General features: G+C 43.3%; 1 protein-coding gene across 1 annotated transcript in view; it reads right to left on the bottom strand.

The window, feature by feature from the left end:
- The window catches only part of LOC129821008 (vang-like protein 1), a 57,216-nt gene that overhangs the window by 4,610 nt on the left and 37,125 nt on the right, over positions 1 to 15,481 (bottom strand). Inside the window, exons 5-7 of the mRNA XM_055878207.1 lie at positions 7,480 to 7,911; positions 7,120 to 7,295; positions 378 to 511 (exon numbers count right to left, since the gene is read on the bottom strand). Of these exons, the coding sequence (XP_055734182.1) occupies positions 378 to 511; positions 7,120 to 7,295; positions 7,480 to 7,911 (742 nt within the window). The remainder of the gene's footprint in view (positions 1 to 377; positions 512 to 7,119; positions 7,296 to 7,479; positions 7,912 to 15,481) is intronic.

The raw sequence follows: 15,481 nt of genomic DNA, 5'->3' as shown, positions 1-15,481 counted from the left end.
GAAGTGATGAGTGAGGTTAGTAATGTACACTAGGTTAGTAGAGTGCACTTGTAAAAAGTGTGAGGACACACAGAAGAGATTATTACCCAGCTTTACTTACAGTCATTGTCCAAAAGGTAAGCTCTCAGTTTAGCTTTAAATGTTGCTTAGGGTAGCATGGGAAGGTATATGGTGAAACAGCATCACAAGGAAGCACATACATGGACAAATACGGTCGACAGACAGCTGACAGATGGAGACAGGTAGAGCGAGAAAGAGTTTCACTTTATGATGCAGTTACAAAGAGGAAAAGAGATGATTGGAAGGTGGACGACACATACAGGGACACAAATCCAATGTAACCATTGAAGAACCACTGAATCTGTAGCTATACTAACCATCCACGGTGTAGACCTTGAGGCCAGCCAGGTGGTTGGCGGCACGGTGCTTTGAGGCGGAGAGAAGGGCGGGGTTATGAAGAGGAAAGTCTCTGTAGTAGAACTCTAGCAGAGACAGAGCTGCCCTCTGAATACTGACACAGACAGAGACAGAGGGAGAAAAAAAGCAAAAGAGGGGCGAGAGAGGAAGAGAGAGAGGGGCAGAGAAAGATGGGAGAGAGAGATGGGGTAAGAAAAAAGGCCATGAAGTAGTAGGAGGAAGAGAAAACAGATAGATGTATTATAAAAGAAGGTCGGGAATGAAGTTCATTATTGTCCCTGCTGATTTGATTCACCTGATAAAATAGCTCTTACTGAGCAGCATGCCTCATATCTACACTACTCCCCCAGACCAGACTACTGCAGACCAGGGCCACATTATACAGCGTTCCCTGCTTTAAACTGTCCTCGAGCCTCAGGCCTTTCTACAGGAGATCAGTCCGTATCAGACAGAGAGGCTAGAGGTGAGGAAGCATAGACAGACACAACCACGCATACACAGTATCAATGTCAAGTCTACGTACACTTAGCTAACCTTTCTGCTAGGGATCAGCACAGCTATTGAAATATCTGAACGGACGTTAGTATTCAAATACTTGTGTGAGTATTAATTGTTGCGAGCATAAAAAATTACAGGCCTACTTTAACAATGAAAACGCCTTTACTAAATTAAATTTAAATATCCATATGACATTGTTACATACAAGGATATACAATGACATTTCAAATGATTAATTTAATTAAACAAGGTGCACAGTGCGCCCCATAAAAAGAACCAGTAGCCGACCAGTAGCCTTCATGTCTGTAGCTTTTTGTTTATGTTGGCCAATCAAAGCGTCAATGTGTAGCAAGTGGAGTGAGAGTTCACTAATTCAATGCAAGATGGAATAAAATTACGGATTTAAAAGTTAGCGAAATGAGAAGGAGTCGGCTACAATGAGCAACCAACAGGAAGGCTGTTTTATCGAAATGGTATTTGGGGAGAAGCGTAGCATGTGGCCTCAAATAGCCTGGCTAGCTATAGTTGGCGAACTTATCTTAAAACCTTCTCTAGACCACTCCAGTCAAGACAGACACTGTTATATGGGATGATAAATAACGTTGTGGCTGCTACAAGTTAGCTAGTCTTGGTTGGAGCAGAGTTGCCTTGGTGTCGCTCACTCCGTCTGCTTTTTTAATATCCAACAAAAATGTATGATACCATTCGAATAGTGATTTTTTCCCCCCCATAGTGTGGAAATATACAGTACCAGTCAATATACAGACATCAAAACTATGAAATAACACATATGGAATCATGTCGTAACCAAGAAAGTGTTAAACAAATCAAAATGTATTTTATATTTGAGATTCTTCAAAGTAGCCATCCTTTGCCTTAATGACAGCTTTGCACATTCTTGTTATTCTCTCGAACAGCTTCATGAGGAGTCACCTGGAATGCATTTCAATTAACAGGTGTGCCTTGTTAAAAGTTAATTTGTGGAACTTCTTTTCTTCTTAATGCATTTCAGCCAATCAATTGTGCTGTGACAAGGTAAGGGTGGTATACAGAAGCCCTATTTGGTAAAAGACTAAGTCCATATTATTGCAAGAACAGCTCAAATAAGCAAAGAGGAACAACAGTCCATCATTACTTTAGCTTCTTACGGCTGCAGGGGCAGTATTGAGTAGCTTGGATGAAAGGTGCACAGAGGTGCCCATATTAAACGGCCTGCTCCTTAGTCCCAGTTGCTAATACATGCATATTATTATTCATATTGGATAGAAAACACTCTGACGTTTATAAAACTGTTTGAATTAGGTCTGTGAGTATAACAGAACTCATATGGCAGGCAAAAACCTGAGAAGTTCCACTTCCTGTTTGAATTGTTTCTGAGGTGTCAGATTTTCAACCATGCTCTCAATTGAAATGACAGCGAGATATAGATGAGTTTTCACTTCCTACGGCTTCCACTAGATGTCAATAGTCAACAGAACTGTGTCTGATGACTCTAATGTGAAGGGGGCCCGAAGGAGACAGGAATGAGTAATCACTTCCACGGGCTGATCACGCATTCACCATGCGCCTTCACATGAGTAGGACGTCCGTTCCATCGCTCTTCTGTTGTCAATTTAATTTTCCGGTTGGAACGTTATTCAAGATGTATGTTAACAACATTCTAAAGATTGATTCAGTACATCGTTTGACATGTTTCTACTGACTGTTACGGAACTTTTGGACATTTCGTCACGTTATAGTGGAGGCGCTTTCTGACTTTGGAATTGTTTACCGAAGGCGCGAACCAAAGTAGCTAATTGGACATAAATAACGGACATTATCAAACAAATCAAGCATTTATTGTGGACCTGGGATTCCTAGGACTGCATTCTGATGAAGTTCATCAAAGGTAAGGAAACATTTATCATGTATTTTCTGGTTTCTGTTGAGTCCAACATGGCGGCTAATTTGGCTATTGTTCTGAGCTCCGTCTCAGATTATTGCATGATTTGCTTTTTCCGTAAAGTTTTTTTGAAATCTGACAAAGCGGTTGCATTAAGGAGAGGTATATCTATAATTCCATGTGTATAACTTGTATTATCATCTACATTTATGATGAGTATTTCTGTTGAAACGATGTGGCTATGCACTATCACTGGTTGTTTTTGGAACTAGTGAATCTAACGCGCCAATGTAAACTCAGATTTTTTGTTATAAATATGAACTTTATCAAACAAAACATGCATGTATTGTGTAACATGAAGTCCTATGAGTGTCATCTGATGAAGATAATCAAAGGTTAGTGATTCATTTTATCTCTATTTCTGCTTTTTCTGACTGCTATATTTCGCTGGAAAAATGTCTGTGCTTATTGTGGTTTGGTGGTGACCTAACGTTTGTAGTGCTTTCGCTGAAAAGCATATTTGAAATCGGACACTTTGGTGGGATTAACAAAAAGAATACCTTTAAAATGATATAAGACACATGTATGTTTGAGGAATTTTAATTATGAGATTTCTGTTTTTTGAATTTGGCGCCCTGCACTTTATCTGGCTGTTGTCATATCGATCCCGGTAGCGGGATGCAGCCATAAGAAGTTTTAAGGCATGAAGGTCAGTCAATCTGGAAAATTTCAAGAACGTTTAAAGTTTCTTCAAGTGCAGTGGTAAAAACCATCAAGCACTATGATGAAACTGGCTCTCATGAGGATCGCCACTGGAAAGGAAGACCCAGAGTTACATCTGCGGCAGAGGATACGTTCATTAGAGTTACCACCCTCATAAATTGCAGCCCAAATAAATGCTTCACAGAGATCAAGTAACAGACACATCTCAACATCAACTGTTCAGAGGAGACTAAGTGAATCAGGCCTTCATGGTCAAATTGCTGCAAAGAAACCACTACAAAAGGACACCAATAAGAAGAGAGTTGCTTGGGCCAAGAAATACAAGCAAAAGACATTAGACTGGTGGAAATCTGTCCTTTGTCTGATGAGTCCAAATGAGATTTTTGTTTCCAACCGCTGTGTCTTTGTGAGACGCAGAGTAGGTGAACGGATGATCTCTCCGCATGTGTGGTTCCCACCGTGAAGCATGGAGGAAGAGGTGTGATGGTCCTTTGCTGGTGACACCATCAATGATTTATTTATAATTCAAGGCACACTTAACCAGCATGGCTACCACAGTATTCTGCAGCGATACACCATCCCATTGGGTTTGCGCTTAGTGGGACTATAATTAGCTTTTTAACAGGACAATGACCCAAAACACACCTCCAGGCTGTGAAGGGCTATTTGACCAAGGAGAGTGATGGAGTGCTGCATCAGATGACCTGGCCTCCACAATTACCCGACCTCAACCCAATTGAGATGGGTTGGAATGAGTTGGACCGCAGAGTGAAGAAAAAGCAGCCAGCAAGTGCTCAGCATATGTGGGAACTTTTGTATTGGATATTGGAAAAGCATTCCTCATGGAGCTGGTTGAGAGTGTGCAAAGCTGTCATCAAGGCAAAGGGTGGTTACTTTGAGGAATCTCAAACATCAAATATATTTTGATATGTTCAAGAAATGTGTTACTACATGAATCCATATCAAATAAAGTACAATTTTATTTGTCACATACACATGGTTAGCAGATGTTATTGCGAATGTAGCAAAATGCTTGTGCTTATAGTTCCGATATATGACTTTTTCTTTGCAAATCTGCCTATAAGGCCAGCATCCCTGAGTCAGCTCTTCAATGCTGACGTTGAGACTGGTGTTTTGCGGGTACTATTTAATGAAGCTGCCAGTTGAGGAATTGTGAGGCATCTGTTTCTAAAACTAGGTACTCTAACGTACGTGTCCTCTTGCTCAGTTGTGCACTGGGGCCTCCCACTCCTCTTTCTATTCTGGTTAGAGACAGTTTGTGCTGTTCTGTGAAAGGAGTAGTACACAGCGTTGTACGAGATCTTCAGTTTCTTGGCAATTTCTCGCATGGAATAGCCTTTATTTCTCAGAACAAGAATAGACTGACGAGTTTCAGAAGAAAGTTCTTTGTTTCTTGCCATTTTGAGCCTGTAATCGAACCCACAAATGCTGATGCTCCAGATACTCAACTAGTCTAAAGAATGCCAGTTTTATTGCTTCTTTAATCAGAACAACAGTTTTCAGCTGTGCTAACATAATTGAAAAAGGGTTTTCTAATGATCAATTAGCCTTTTCAAATTATAAACTTGAGCTTACACAACGTGCTATTGGAACACAGGCGTGATGGTTGCTGATAATATATTCCATTAAAAAGCAGCTGTTTCCAGCTACAATAGTCATCTACAACATTAAAAATGTCTACACTGTATTTCTGATCAATTTGATGTTATTTTAAAGGGGCAAAAAATGTGATTTCTTTCAAAAACAAGGACATTTCTAAGTGTCCCCAAACTTTTGAACGGTAGTGTCACGTTCTGACCATAGTTCTTTTGGTTTTTCTTTGTTTTAGTATGGTCAGGGCGTGAGTTGAGGTGGGCAGTCTATGTTTTCTGTTTCTATGTGGGGTTTCTTGTTTGGCCTGATATGGTTCTCAATCAGAGGCAGGTGTTAGTCATTGTCTCTGATTGGGAACCATATTTAGGTAGCCTGTTTTGTGTTGGGTTTTGTGGGTGATTGTTCCTGTTCGTGTGTTCCTGTTTTTTCTGTGTTCACTAGTTCGGGACTGTAGCTTCGTTGGTTTTCGACTGTTTATTGTTTTGTTCATTCTGAAAAGTATTCTAATAAATATGGATACGTACCACGCTGAGCTTTGGTCCTTTCCTTCTTCCACCGACGACAACCGTTACAGGTAGTGTACATATGAATATATGGATGAGCAATGACAGAGCGGCATAGGCAAGACGCAATAGATGGTATAAAATACAGAATACACATATGTGTTATTTCATAGTTTTGATGTCTTTACTATTATTCTACAATGCAGAAAATAGTAAAAAGAATGAGAATGAGTAGGTGTGGTACTAGAATGAGTAGGTGTGTCCAAACTTTTGACTGGTACTGTAAATAAACACAGAACAATCATGTTTTTTATTGCGCTGGGCCTTTAAACCATATGCTTTTGATAAGAGAAACAGCTCTGGGTGTAAGTTCTCCTAAGGCACAGATCTACGATCAGTTTACTAGCCATAAAGTCTAGCCTGAACAGTTATGAAGAAAATGCCAAATCCGACTGTAGATCAGTATCTGGAAGGTACATTCATCATACTGCATCAAAGCCCCTCTTTCTCAGGCCCAGCCCACCTAATTACCAGAATAGCACCCTAGAGCAAAAGGACTGGACTGGAGCATTCTGGGTGATTTTGTAACTAAATTACTGCCACGCTTCCCCCTGAACACGAGTCTCCAATTACCCACAGTTCAACAGGGCAGTCGGTTGTGGGTGGGTGTGTTGGGGTGGGGGCGTTCTAAAGGCATTCTCTAATAGCCTGATTTTCTGTAAACATTTCTGCTATCTGAGTGATCAGCTGACTGGGTTCTGTTTAGTGGCATCAGTGGACACAACATGGTTTCTCAATTCATCTGGGCCACACCTTTCAGTTCCCTCTTTGTTGTATACAGACTGAGTTCAAGCAGAATGAACATTTCGAGGCCTCCCGGGTGGCGCAATGGTCTAGAGCACTGCATCGCAGTGCTAGCTGCGCCACCAGAGTCTCTGGGTTTGCGCCCAGGCTCTGTCGCAGCCGGCCACGACCGGGAGGTCCGTGGGGCGACGCACAATTGGCATAGTGTCGTCAGGGTTAGGGAGGGTTTGACCGGTAGGGATATCCTTGTCTCATTGTGCTCCAGGGACTCCTGTGGCGGGCCGGGCGCAGTGCGCGCTAACCAAGGTAGCCAGGTGCACAGTGTTTCCTCCGACACATTGGTGCGGCTGGCTTCCGGGTTGGAGGCGCGCTGTGTTAAGAAGCAGTGCGGCTTGGTTGGGTTGTGCTTCGGAGGACGCATGGCTTTTGACCTTCGTCTCTCCTGAGCCCGTACGGGAGTTGTAGCGATGAGACAAGATAGTAATTACTAGCGATTGGATACCACGAAAATTGGGGGGAAAAGGCGGTAAAAAAAGAAAAAAAAAGAAAAAAAAGAAGGAACATTTCGGTCTGACCTTAATGTGAATAAAGTGATCTTTATCTTCATATTGCTGGTAGAAGAACGACGTCACTACGGTCAGCAGCAACATTTTAGCAATAGATTGTTGTGTGTATTACCTGAGCTGTCCCAGGTTGTAGCAGCTTGTCTCCCCGTCAGTGGAGCGTATAACACACAGGCTGTAGCAGGGCTGGAGGTGTCTGATCTCTAGCAGTACGATGGCCAGGTAGTGGACAAACAGCAGAGAGTCCACCAGAGACACAGCAAACTGGACGATACCTTGGTAGTCCTCATCCTGGAGAATACACAACACAGGATCAACACACACACACACACACACACACACACACACACACACACACACACACACACACACACACACACACACACACACACACACACACACACACACACACACACACACACACACACACACACACACACACACACACACACACACAATTATGAAGCATACACACCTGTGAGTCGAGGATGCGGACCCCATAGAACAGCATGTAGGAGAGTGTGAGCAGCAGCGTGAGCATGGCCAGGAGGGCTCGATACACACACACTCTGGGCAGGCTGGCACTGGCCTGGCGCAGGAAGATAGCCCAAACAGCAAGCAGGAGAATGAGGAGTTTACAGGAGACAGAGAGGAAGAGGCCTTCACAGGCAGAGCCACAGGCCTGCAGCCTGGCTGGCCACAGCACTGCCGGGAGGACCAGGAAGGCCAGGGGGGTTGCCAGGACCACTAGCCCCACACAGAAGCCCAGAACCACGGGAGTGTAGAGCCGACAGCCCTGCCTCTGGCCGTCGTCCGGTACCTTCCACAGACCAACCACCTCCTCCTGGGATAGACTGAGCTCTGAGGTGCCGGTCACTGCCGTGGTGGTCTCCCCCCAGTTATCATCCTGAGAGAGGGGGTGGGAAAAAAGAAAGAAAGAAAGAAGAGAGAGAGAGAGAGGAGGACAGCGGGAGAGAGGAGAGAGAAGAGATGAAAAGATATTAAAACTTAGCATATGGTTGATCATCTCTGACTGATAGATAAGATAAGATAGAAAAGGACAGAAATACTCTATGGAGGGATGGTATGTGAGACAAGCCAAAGTGACAAACACACACTGGTAGACATTCTGGTGTGATTCCAGTCTCTGTCCCTTGTACATACAAAGCCAGACAGACTGGAGACACACTGACTAAATCCTTTGAGGTTTATTGCAAACATCCCATCCATCATTCTATTAAAAGAGGCCTTTGGTTTCCTGGAGTTCTGTGTTACATTGACAGGCTTTCAGCTCTCCACTGATCCACATAGGATGACATTGACAGTACACAGTCAGACTGCACATAATGACCAGGTAGGGATGACACACGCACACGGCTGATGTTATTCAGGCCTATCATTGCAAATTAGAGTCAAATCTCATCTCCCAGCTCAGGATGCAGTTTATAATAAATGTGCCCGAGGAGGAAAGAGCACAGTGAGCCACTGATTAAAATACCTGTCTGCTGAAGAGAGCATTTCTCTGTCAATTATTCAGCTATGTATTTATCTGTTCATTTTCTCCCTTTCTCACTCTTTCTCTTTCTGTGCCTGCTGCACAGAGCTTTGTTCTCTCAATGTCTGTCAGGTAAGGAGCTGGGAACAGAGTGTGTGTGTGGATTTGAATACCGCAGGCCCTCTTCTTGTGTCAGCACATACACAAGCATGCACACACTTAATTAGCAAACACTAACCCACACGACACACCTAAAACTTCATCCCATGCTAGACGGACACACCACCTGACATGCCATTAGGAAATTACACTGGGAGAGAGAGGGAGAGAAATAGGGGGAGAGAGAAATCCTCATTGTGCTTGCTGAGTAAAAGCAGCTTTATAACCTTCTATGGGGGGTTATAAAGCTGCACATCGCCCACCGCTCCCGAGTATACTACTCGCCAATGTCCAGTCTCTTGACAACAACGTAGACGAAATCCGAGCAAGGGTTGCCTTCCAGAGAGACATCAGAGATTGTAACATTCTCTGTTTCACAGAAACATGGCTCACTCGGGATACGTTATCAGAGTCGGTACAGCCACCTGGTTTCTTCACGCATCACGCCGACAGAAACAAACATCTCTCTGGTAAGAAGAAGGGCGAAGGTGTATGCCTTATGATTATCGAGATCATAACAACATACAGGAACTCAAGTCCTTTTGTTCACCTGACCTATAATTCCTTACAATCAAATGCCGACCGCAATATCTACCAAGAGAATTCTCTTCGATTATAATCACAGTCGTGTATACCCCCCCCCCCCCCCCCCCCCCCAAGCAGACACCTCGACGGCCCCGAAAGAGCTTAATTGGACTCTATGTAAACTGGAAACCACATATCCTGAGGCTGCTTTTATTGTAGCTGGGGATTTTAACGAGGCTAATCTGAAAACAAGGCTCCCTAAATTTTAGCAGCATATCGAATGCGCGACCCGGGCTGGCAAAATTCTGGACCATTGTTACTCTAAATTCCGCGATGCATACAAAGCCCTGTTCGCCCTCCTTTCGGCAAATCTGACCACAACTCCATTTTGTTGCTCCCAGCCTATAGACAGACACTAAAACAGGAAACGCCCGTGCTCAGGTCTGTTCAACGCTGGTCCGAACAATCTGATTCCACACTTCAAGATTGCTTCGATCACGTGGACTGGGATATGTTCTGGATAGCGTCAAACAACAACATTGATGTATACGCTGATTCGGTGAGCGAGTTTATTAGCAAGCGCATCGGTGATGTTGTACCCTCGGCGACCATTAAAACCTTCCCCAACCAGAAACTGTGGATTGATGGCAGCATTCGCTCAAAACTGAAAGCGCGAACCACTGCTTTTAATCAGGGCAAGGCGACCGGAAACATGACCGAATACAAACAGTGTAGCTATTCCCTCCGCAAAGCAATCAACCAAGCTAAGCGTCAGTATAGAGACAAAGTAGAGTCGCAATTCAACGGCTCAGACACGAGTTGAATGTGGCAGGGTCTACAGTCAATCACGGACTACAAAAAGAAAACCAGCCCCGTCGCGGACCCCGATGTCTTACTCCCAGACAAACTAAACAACTTGTTTGCTCGCTTTGAGGACAATACAGTGCCACCGACACGGCCCACTACCAAAACCTGCGGGCTCTCCTTCACCGCAGCCAATGTGAGTAAAACATTTAAACGTGTTAACCCTCTCAAGGCTGCCGGCCCAGATGGCATCCCTAGCCGCATCCCATGCGCAGACCAGCTGGCTGGTGTGTTTACGGACATATTCAATCAATCTCTATCCAAGTCTGCTGTTCCCAAATGACTATCACCCCGTAGCACTCACTTCCGTAATCACGAAGTGCTTTGAGAGACTAGTCAAGGATCATATCACCTCCACCCTACCTGACACCCTAGACCCACTCCCAAATTTGCTTTCCACTCCAATAGGTCCACAGACAACGCAATCGCAATTGCACTGCACACTGCCCTAACCCACCCTATGTAAGAATGCTGTTCATTGATTACAGTTCAGCATTTAACACCATAGTACCCTCCAAACTCGTCATTAAGCTCGAGACCCTGGGTCTCGACTCCGCCCTGTGCAAAAAGGTCCTGGACTTTCTGACGGGACGCCCCCAGGTGGTGAGGGTAGGAAACAACATCTCTACCCCGCTGATCCTCAACACTGGGGCCCCACAAGGGTGCGTTCTCAGCCCTCTCCTGTACTCCCTGTTCACCCATGACTGTGTGGCCATGCACGCCTCCAACTCAATCATCAAGTTTGCAGACGACACTACAGTGGTAGGCTTGATTGACAACAACGACGAGACGGCCTACAGGGAGGAGGTGAGGGCCCTCGGAGTGTGGTGTCAGGAAAATGATCTCACACTCAACATCAGCAAAACAAAGGAGATGATCGTGGACTTCAGGAAACAGCAGAGGGAGCACCCCCTATCCACATCGACGGGACCGTAGTGGAGAAGGTAGAAAGTTAAGTTCCTTGGCGTACACATCACGGACAAACTGAAATGGTCCACCCACACAGACAGCGTGGTGAAGGCGCAACAGCGCCTCCTTAACCTCAGGAGGCTGAAGAAATGTATCTTGTCACCGAAAACACTCACAAACTTTTATAGATGCACACTCGAAAGCATCCTGTCGGGCTGTATCACCGCCTGGTACGGTAACTCCTCCGCCCATAACCGTAAAGCTCTCCAGAGGGTAGTGAGGTCTGCACAATGCATCACCGGGGGCAAACTACCTGCCCTCAAGGACACCTACACCACCCGATGTCACAGGAAGGCCAAAAAGATCATCAAGGACAACAACCCCCCGAGCCACTGCCTGTTCACCCCACTATCATCCAGAATGCGAGGTCAGTACAGGTGCATCAAAGCTGGGACCGAGAGACTGAAAAACAGCTTCTATCTCAAGGCCATCAGACTGTTAAACAGCCATCACTAACATTGAGTGGCTGCTGCCAACATACTGACTCAAATCTCTAGCCACTTTAATAATAAAAAATTGGATGTAATAAATGTATCACTAGTCACTTTAAACAATAGCACTTTATATAATGTTTACATACCCTACATTACTTATCTCATATGTATATACTGTACTCTATACCATCTACTGCATCTTGCCTATGGCGTTCGGCCATCGCTTATCCTTATATGTATATGTACATATTCTTATTCATTCCTTTACACTTGTGTGTAAAAGGTAGTTGTTGTGAAATTGTTAGATTACTTGTTAGATATTACTGCATGGTCGGAACTAGAAGCACAAGCATTTCGCTACACTCGCATTAACATCTGCTAACCATGTGTATGTAACCAATAACATTTGATTTGATAAATGGTGGTGAGGAAACAAGGTCTCATAGTTTCCCTCTGGAATGTGACGTACTATGGATGAACATCTATTTTTGATGCATTCATTATGTGTGGTTACACGGTTAAAACAGAAACAACTCAAAATGTTAACAGTTAAAGCATTCATTCCACAGGATTAATGTTAGGGCAATGGTTTGGGGAAGGCTTAAAACAAAATAATGAAAAAGGATGTGCTATTACCATCAAGTATTGTTAAAGAATTGTGAACTGTGGTGGCGCAGTGGTCTGAGCAGCGCGCTTTGGCTTTGAGCATCATGAGTTCACGCCCAGTGCTAGTGTGAAATTGCTAGCTAATAGTGTTTCAATTGGTGATGTCACCTGCCCTGAGACCTTTATTTCCCCCCCCCCCCCCCCCCACCCTTCTGGGGAAAAATATATTACATGTTTTAATATTAATTTTTACAGCTTTTCTGCTACATATACATACATTCTACATATATATTTTGCATACACATTTGACATACATTGTACTTTTATACAAAGCAGTCACATAATAATACATTACCAAACATAAACTCTTTAATCCCACCCCTCAGCCACTCTCAGCCCATCCCACCTATCACCATAGACCACCTCTGTTTGGTTTCCATGTGCCATATATTTTTCAATTGTGCTGTAATGTTTTACATAATTTTTTAACCTTTCTAATTGTACAGTATTCATAGATTGTGAGCAAGAGATCAAAACCTTTCCTACGAGTATTATTAGATTATTTATAGACTGACTATGGCTTTCCAAATCGCCCAACACTGCTATATGTAAGGTTAATTTTAAGTGCATGTTGTGATTTGTTTTCCATTCTTGAACCTGTGACCAGAAAAAAGCTACATGGGACAATACCAGAATAAATGATCTATTGATTCTGTCTTTTCGCAGCAAAATCTACAGAGCTGAGGTTGTTGTATGCCCCATATATATAGCATTCCGTTGGTGGCAAGAATTTTATACAATAATTTAAATTAAAAAACGAAGTTTTGAATCAAGTGTAGTTTTTTGTACCAGTTCATAAACCATATGCCATGGAATTGGTAAATCAAAAATATCTTCCCATTTATTTTGCAACCTGTATGGCGCACCTGTCAACATTTTTGTCCTCTAATTAAACTAGTGTATTTTTCTATTCATGACAGTTCCTTTCAGACAATTTGTATTTTTAATATATGGCAACCTTCTCCCTTTTCCACTTGCCACTTTTCCACTATTAGCGCACACTGCTAACTAGCTAGACATTTCACACCAGGTACACTGGGCAATATTTTTTTTTCTTTTTTTCTGAGTGCCGAGGAAGGCATATATTGACGTTCTCAGGACCTTTTCAAATGTCCGAAATCAAAGTCTATTTCTAGTGATCAGGACAGGTGAGGAGAGTCACTTGGTTGTGGTGACTGTAATGGCTGTGTTTGGCCTCACATCCACATTGTGCTCTCCAGTAGGTGGCAATCAGGCAATCAGTCACATTGGTCCAAACTGTGTGTGTGTGCAGTGGCGTACCGCAGTTTCGTGTACTGCCATTTTATAACTAATCTCATGCTATTCTGCACATTTAGCAATGAGGCTGAGAGAATTGAGCAGTTTTACAGCTAATTTCCTGTAATTGTAAACAATGACATGGCTTATGACGTGTTCATATCCTATCTGGCGAGGGGGGGTGACCGTAGTCTGAGTCGATAACCACGCAATAAGGAATTCCCCATGACAACAATAAAATTGCGTTATATATATTTTTTGCTGTGAGCCAATGGAGTAACCTAGGTAACCACAGGTTGTTTTCCCCACAGGCGGGCAGGGCCGTGACATTCTGTCTATAGACCTTTTTAATGGCTTTTTGAGAAGGAGCGGAAGTGAACCCTGGCACCCCAAAGAACTTCTGGTGCATTTGTAAACAGCTAGTTAGCTAAGCTAACCTAGTATAGTTTTCTCAAGGTCAAAATGAGCACTTTTGACCGTAGTATTCGCGGATGCGATGGTCCTTATGTCTGGGGAAAATTAAAGTTAATAGCTAGATTTCCCAAAGAAAAATCGCAGCGGGCTGCATTGCCTGCATGTATAGTAACGTTAGCAGCAGCAGGAGGTGGCAGTGCCAGGATGATGTGTAGCACATGGTTAGGTTGTTTATCAAGTTAACCATCTATTCTAGATCATGTCAGGTAGCTAGGATAGACAGGCATTTAACATTTGTTTTTTTAATGACACAATCGTTAGCTTGATCTACTAAAAATGACAAGTGAAGCGAACTAGCTAATAGTCACGGATCCCCCCCAGGTACTACTGCTCATTCCATTCACCAGCTTCGGAGGTCTACGTCACCGGCCTTCTAGGCATCACTGAATTGGATTCACAACCACCAACCCCGGACTGTCTTGTCTCATTAGCACACCTGGTTCCCATTTCCCCTGATTAGTATGTGTATGCATGTGCCCTCTGTTCCCTATTGTCCTTGTCGATTATTGTCCCATGTCCGTTGGTCGTGAGTACCTGTGCTCTGTTGTATCGGCTTTGGTGCTACGTGTTTTTGTGCACTTATTATGGGTCTCGTCCAGTGTATTATTTAGAGGTTTACACCTCGCTCTTTTGTTTGGGTTACATCCCTGTGTTTATATATACAGTGGGTAGAACAAGTATTTGATACACTGCTGATTTTGCAGGTTTTCCTACTTACAAAGCATGTAGAGGTCTGTAATTTTTTATCATAGGTACACTTCAACTGTGAGAGACGGAATCTAAAACAAAAATCCAGAAAATCACATTGTATGATTTTTAAGTAATTTTTTAAGTATATACACACACACACACACACACACACACACACACACACACACACACACACACACACACACACACACACACACACACACACACACACACACACACACACACACACACACACACACACACACGTGTTTGTTTTGGGCTTCGTCCCCGTCGTTTCATGACATACTTTATTTTGGGTGGAGAAATAAAACCCCCTATTATGTATTCCGGTGCCTGTCTCCTATCACTATACAGCGTGACACCAAATCCACAGATTTCCAGTCCCAAAGAGAATTATGAAAATACAAAAACACAATTGCAATGAACATCAAATGTTATATCGCTTGAAAATAAGGAAGCATGTTCTGGTCTAATTTCTATGTCTCCTAACCACAGATACAGAGACCTGTGAAAGCTGTTAAAACCTGTCTGTGGATGGTCCCAAAGAACGTTCCAAGACCTGGAGAGACTGAAGGGTACATCACCAATGGGTTATATATGCTTCTGGTTTACTGTTATAATTGCTTGTAGGTCTACAAAAATACTGGTAAAAGTAACAATGCATAGACCTAGAACATGCATGGCGAACTTGCTCCTAGCTACTGATCTAGCTACTGGGTGTGCAGGTTTCTGTTCCAGCCCAGCACTGACGTTCTGCTTATCATTTTTATTAGACACTATTCATTGAATTTTTCAATCTCTTGTTTTTGAGTAAGATGAATGTCTAAATCCACTAACTATTTAAATAGGCGTTCTTTGTATGATATTGATTAGTGTTGATTCTTTGAATTATATATAGTGAATTTTGGTCATTGAACATTCCC

This window comes from Salvelinus fontinalis, chromosome 23 (genome assembly GCF_029448725.1).
Source record: "Salvelinus fontinalis isolate EN_2023a chromosome 23, ASM2944872v1, whole genome shotgun sequence".
Lineage (NCBI taxonomy): Eukaryota > Metazoa > Chordata > Actinopteri > Salmoniformes > Salmonidae > Salvelinus > Salvelinus fontinalis.
The sequence above is the reverse complement of the archived record's forward strand: the minus strand, read 5'-3'. Positions and strand labels throughout refer to the sequence as shown.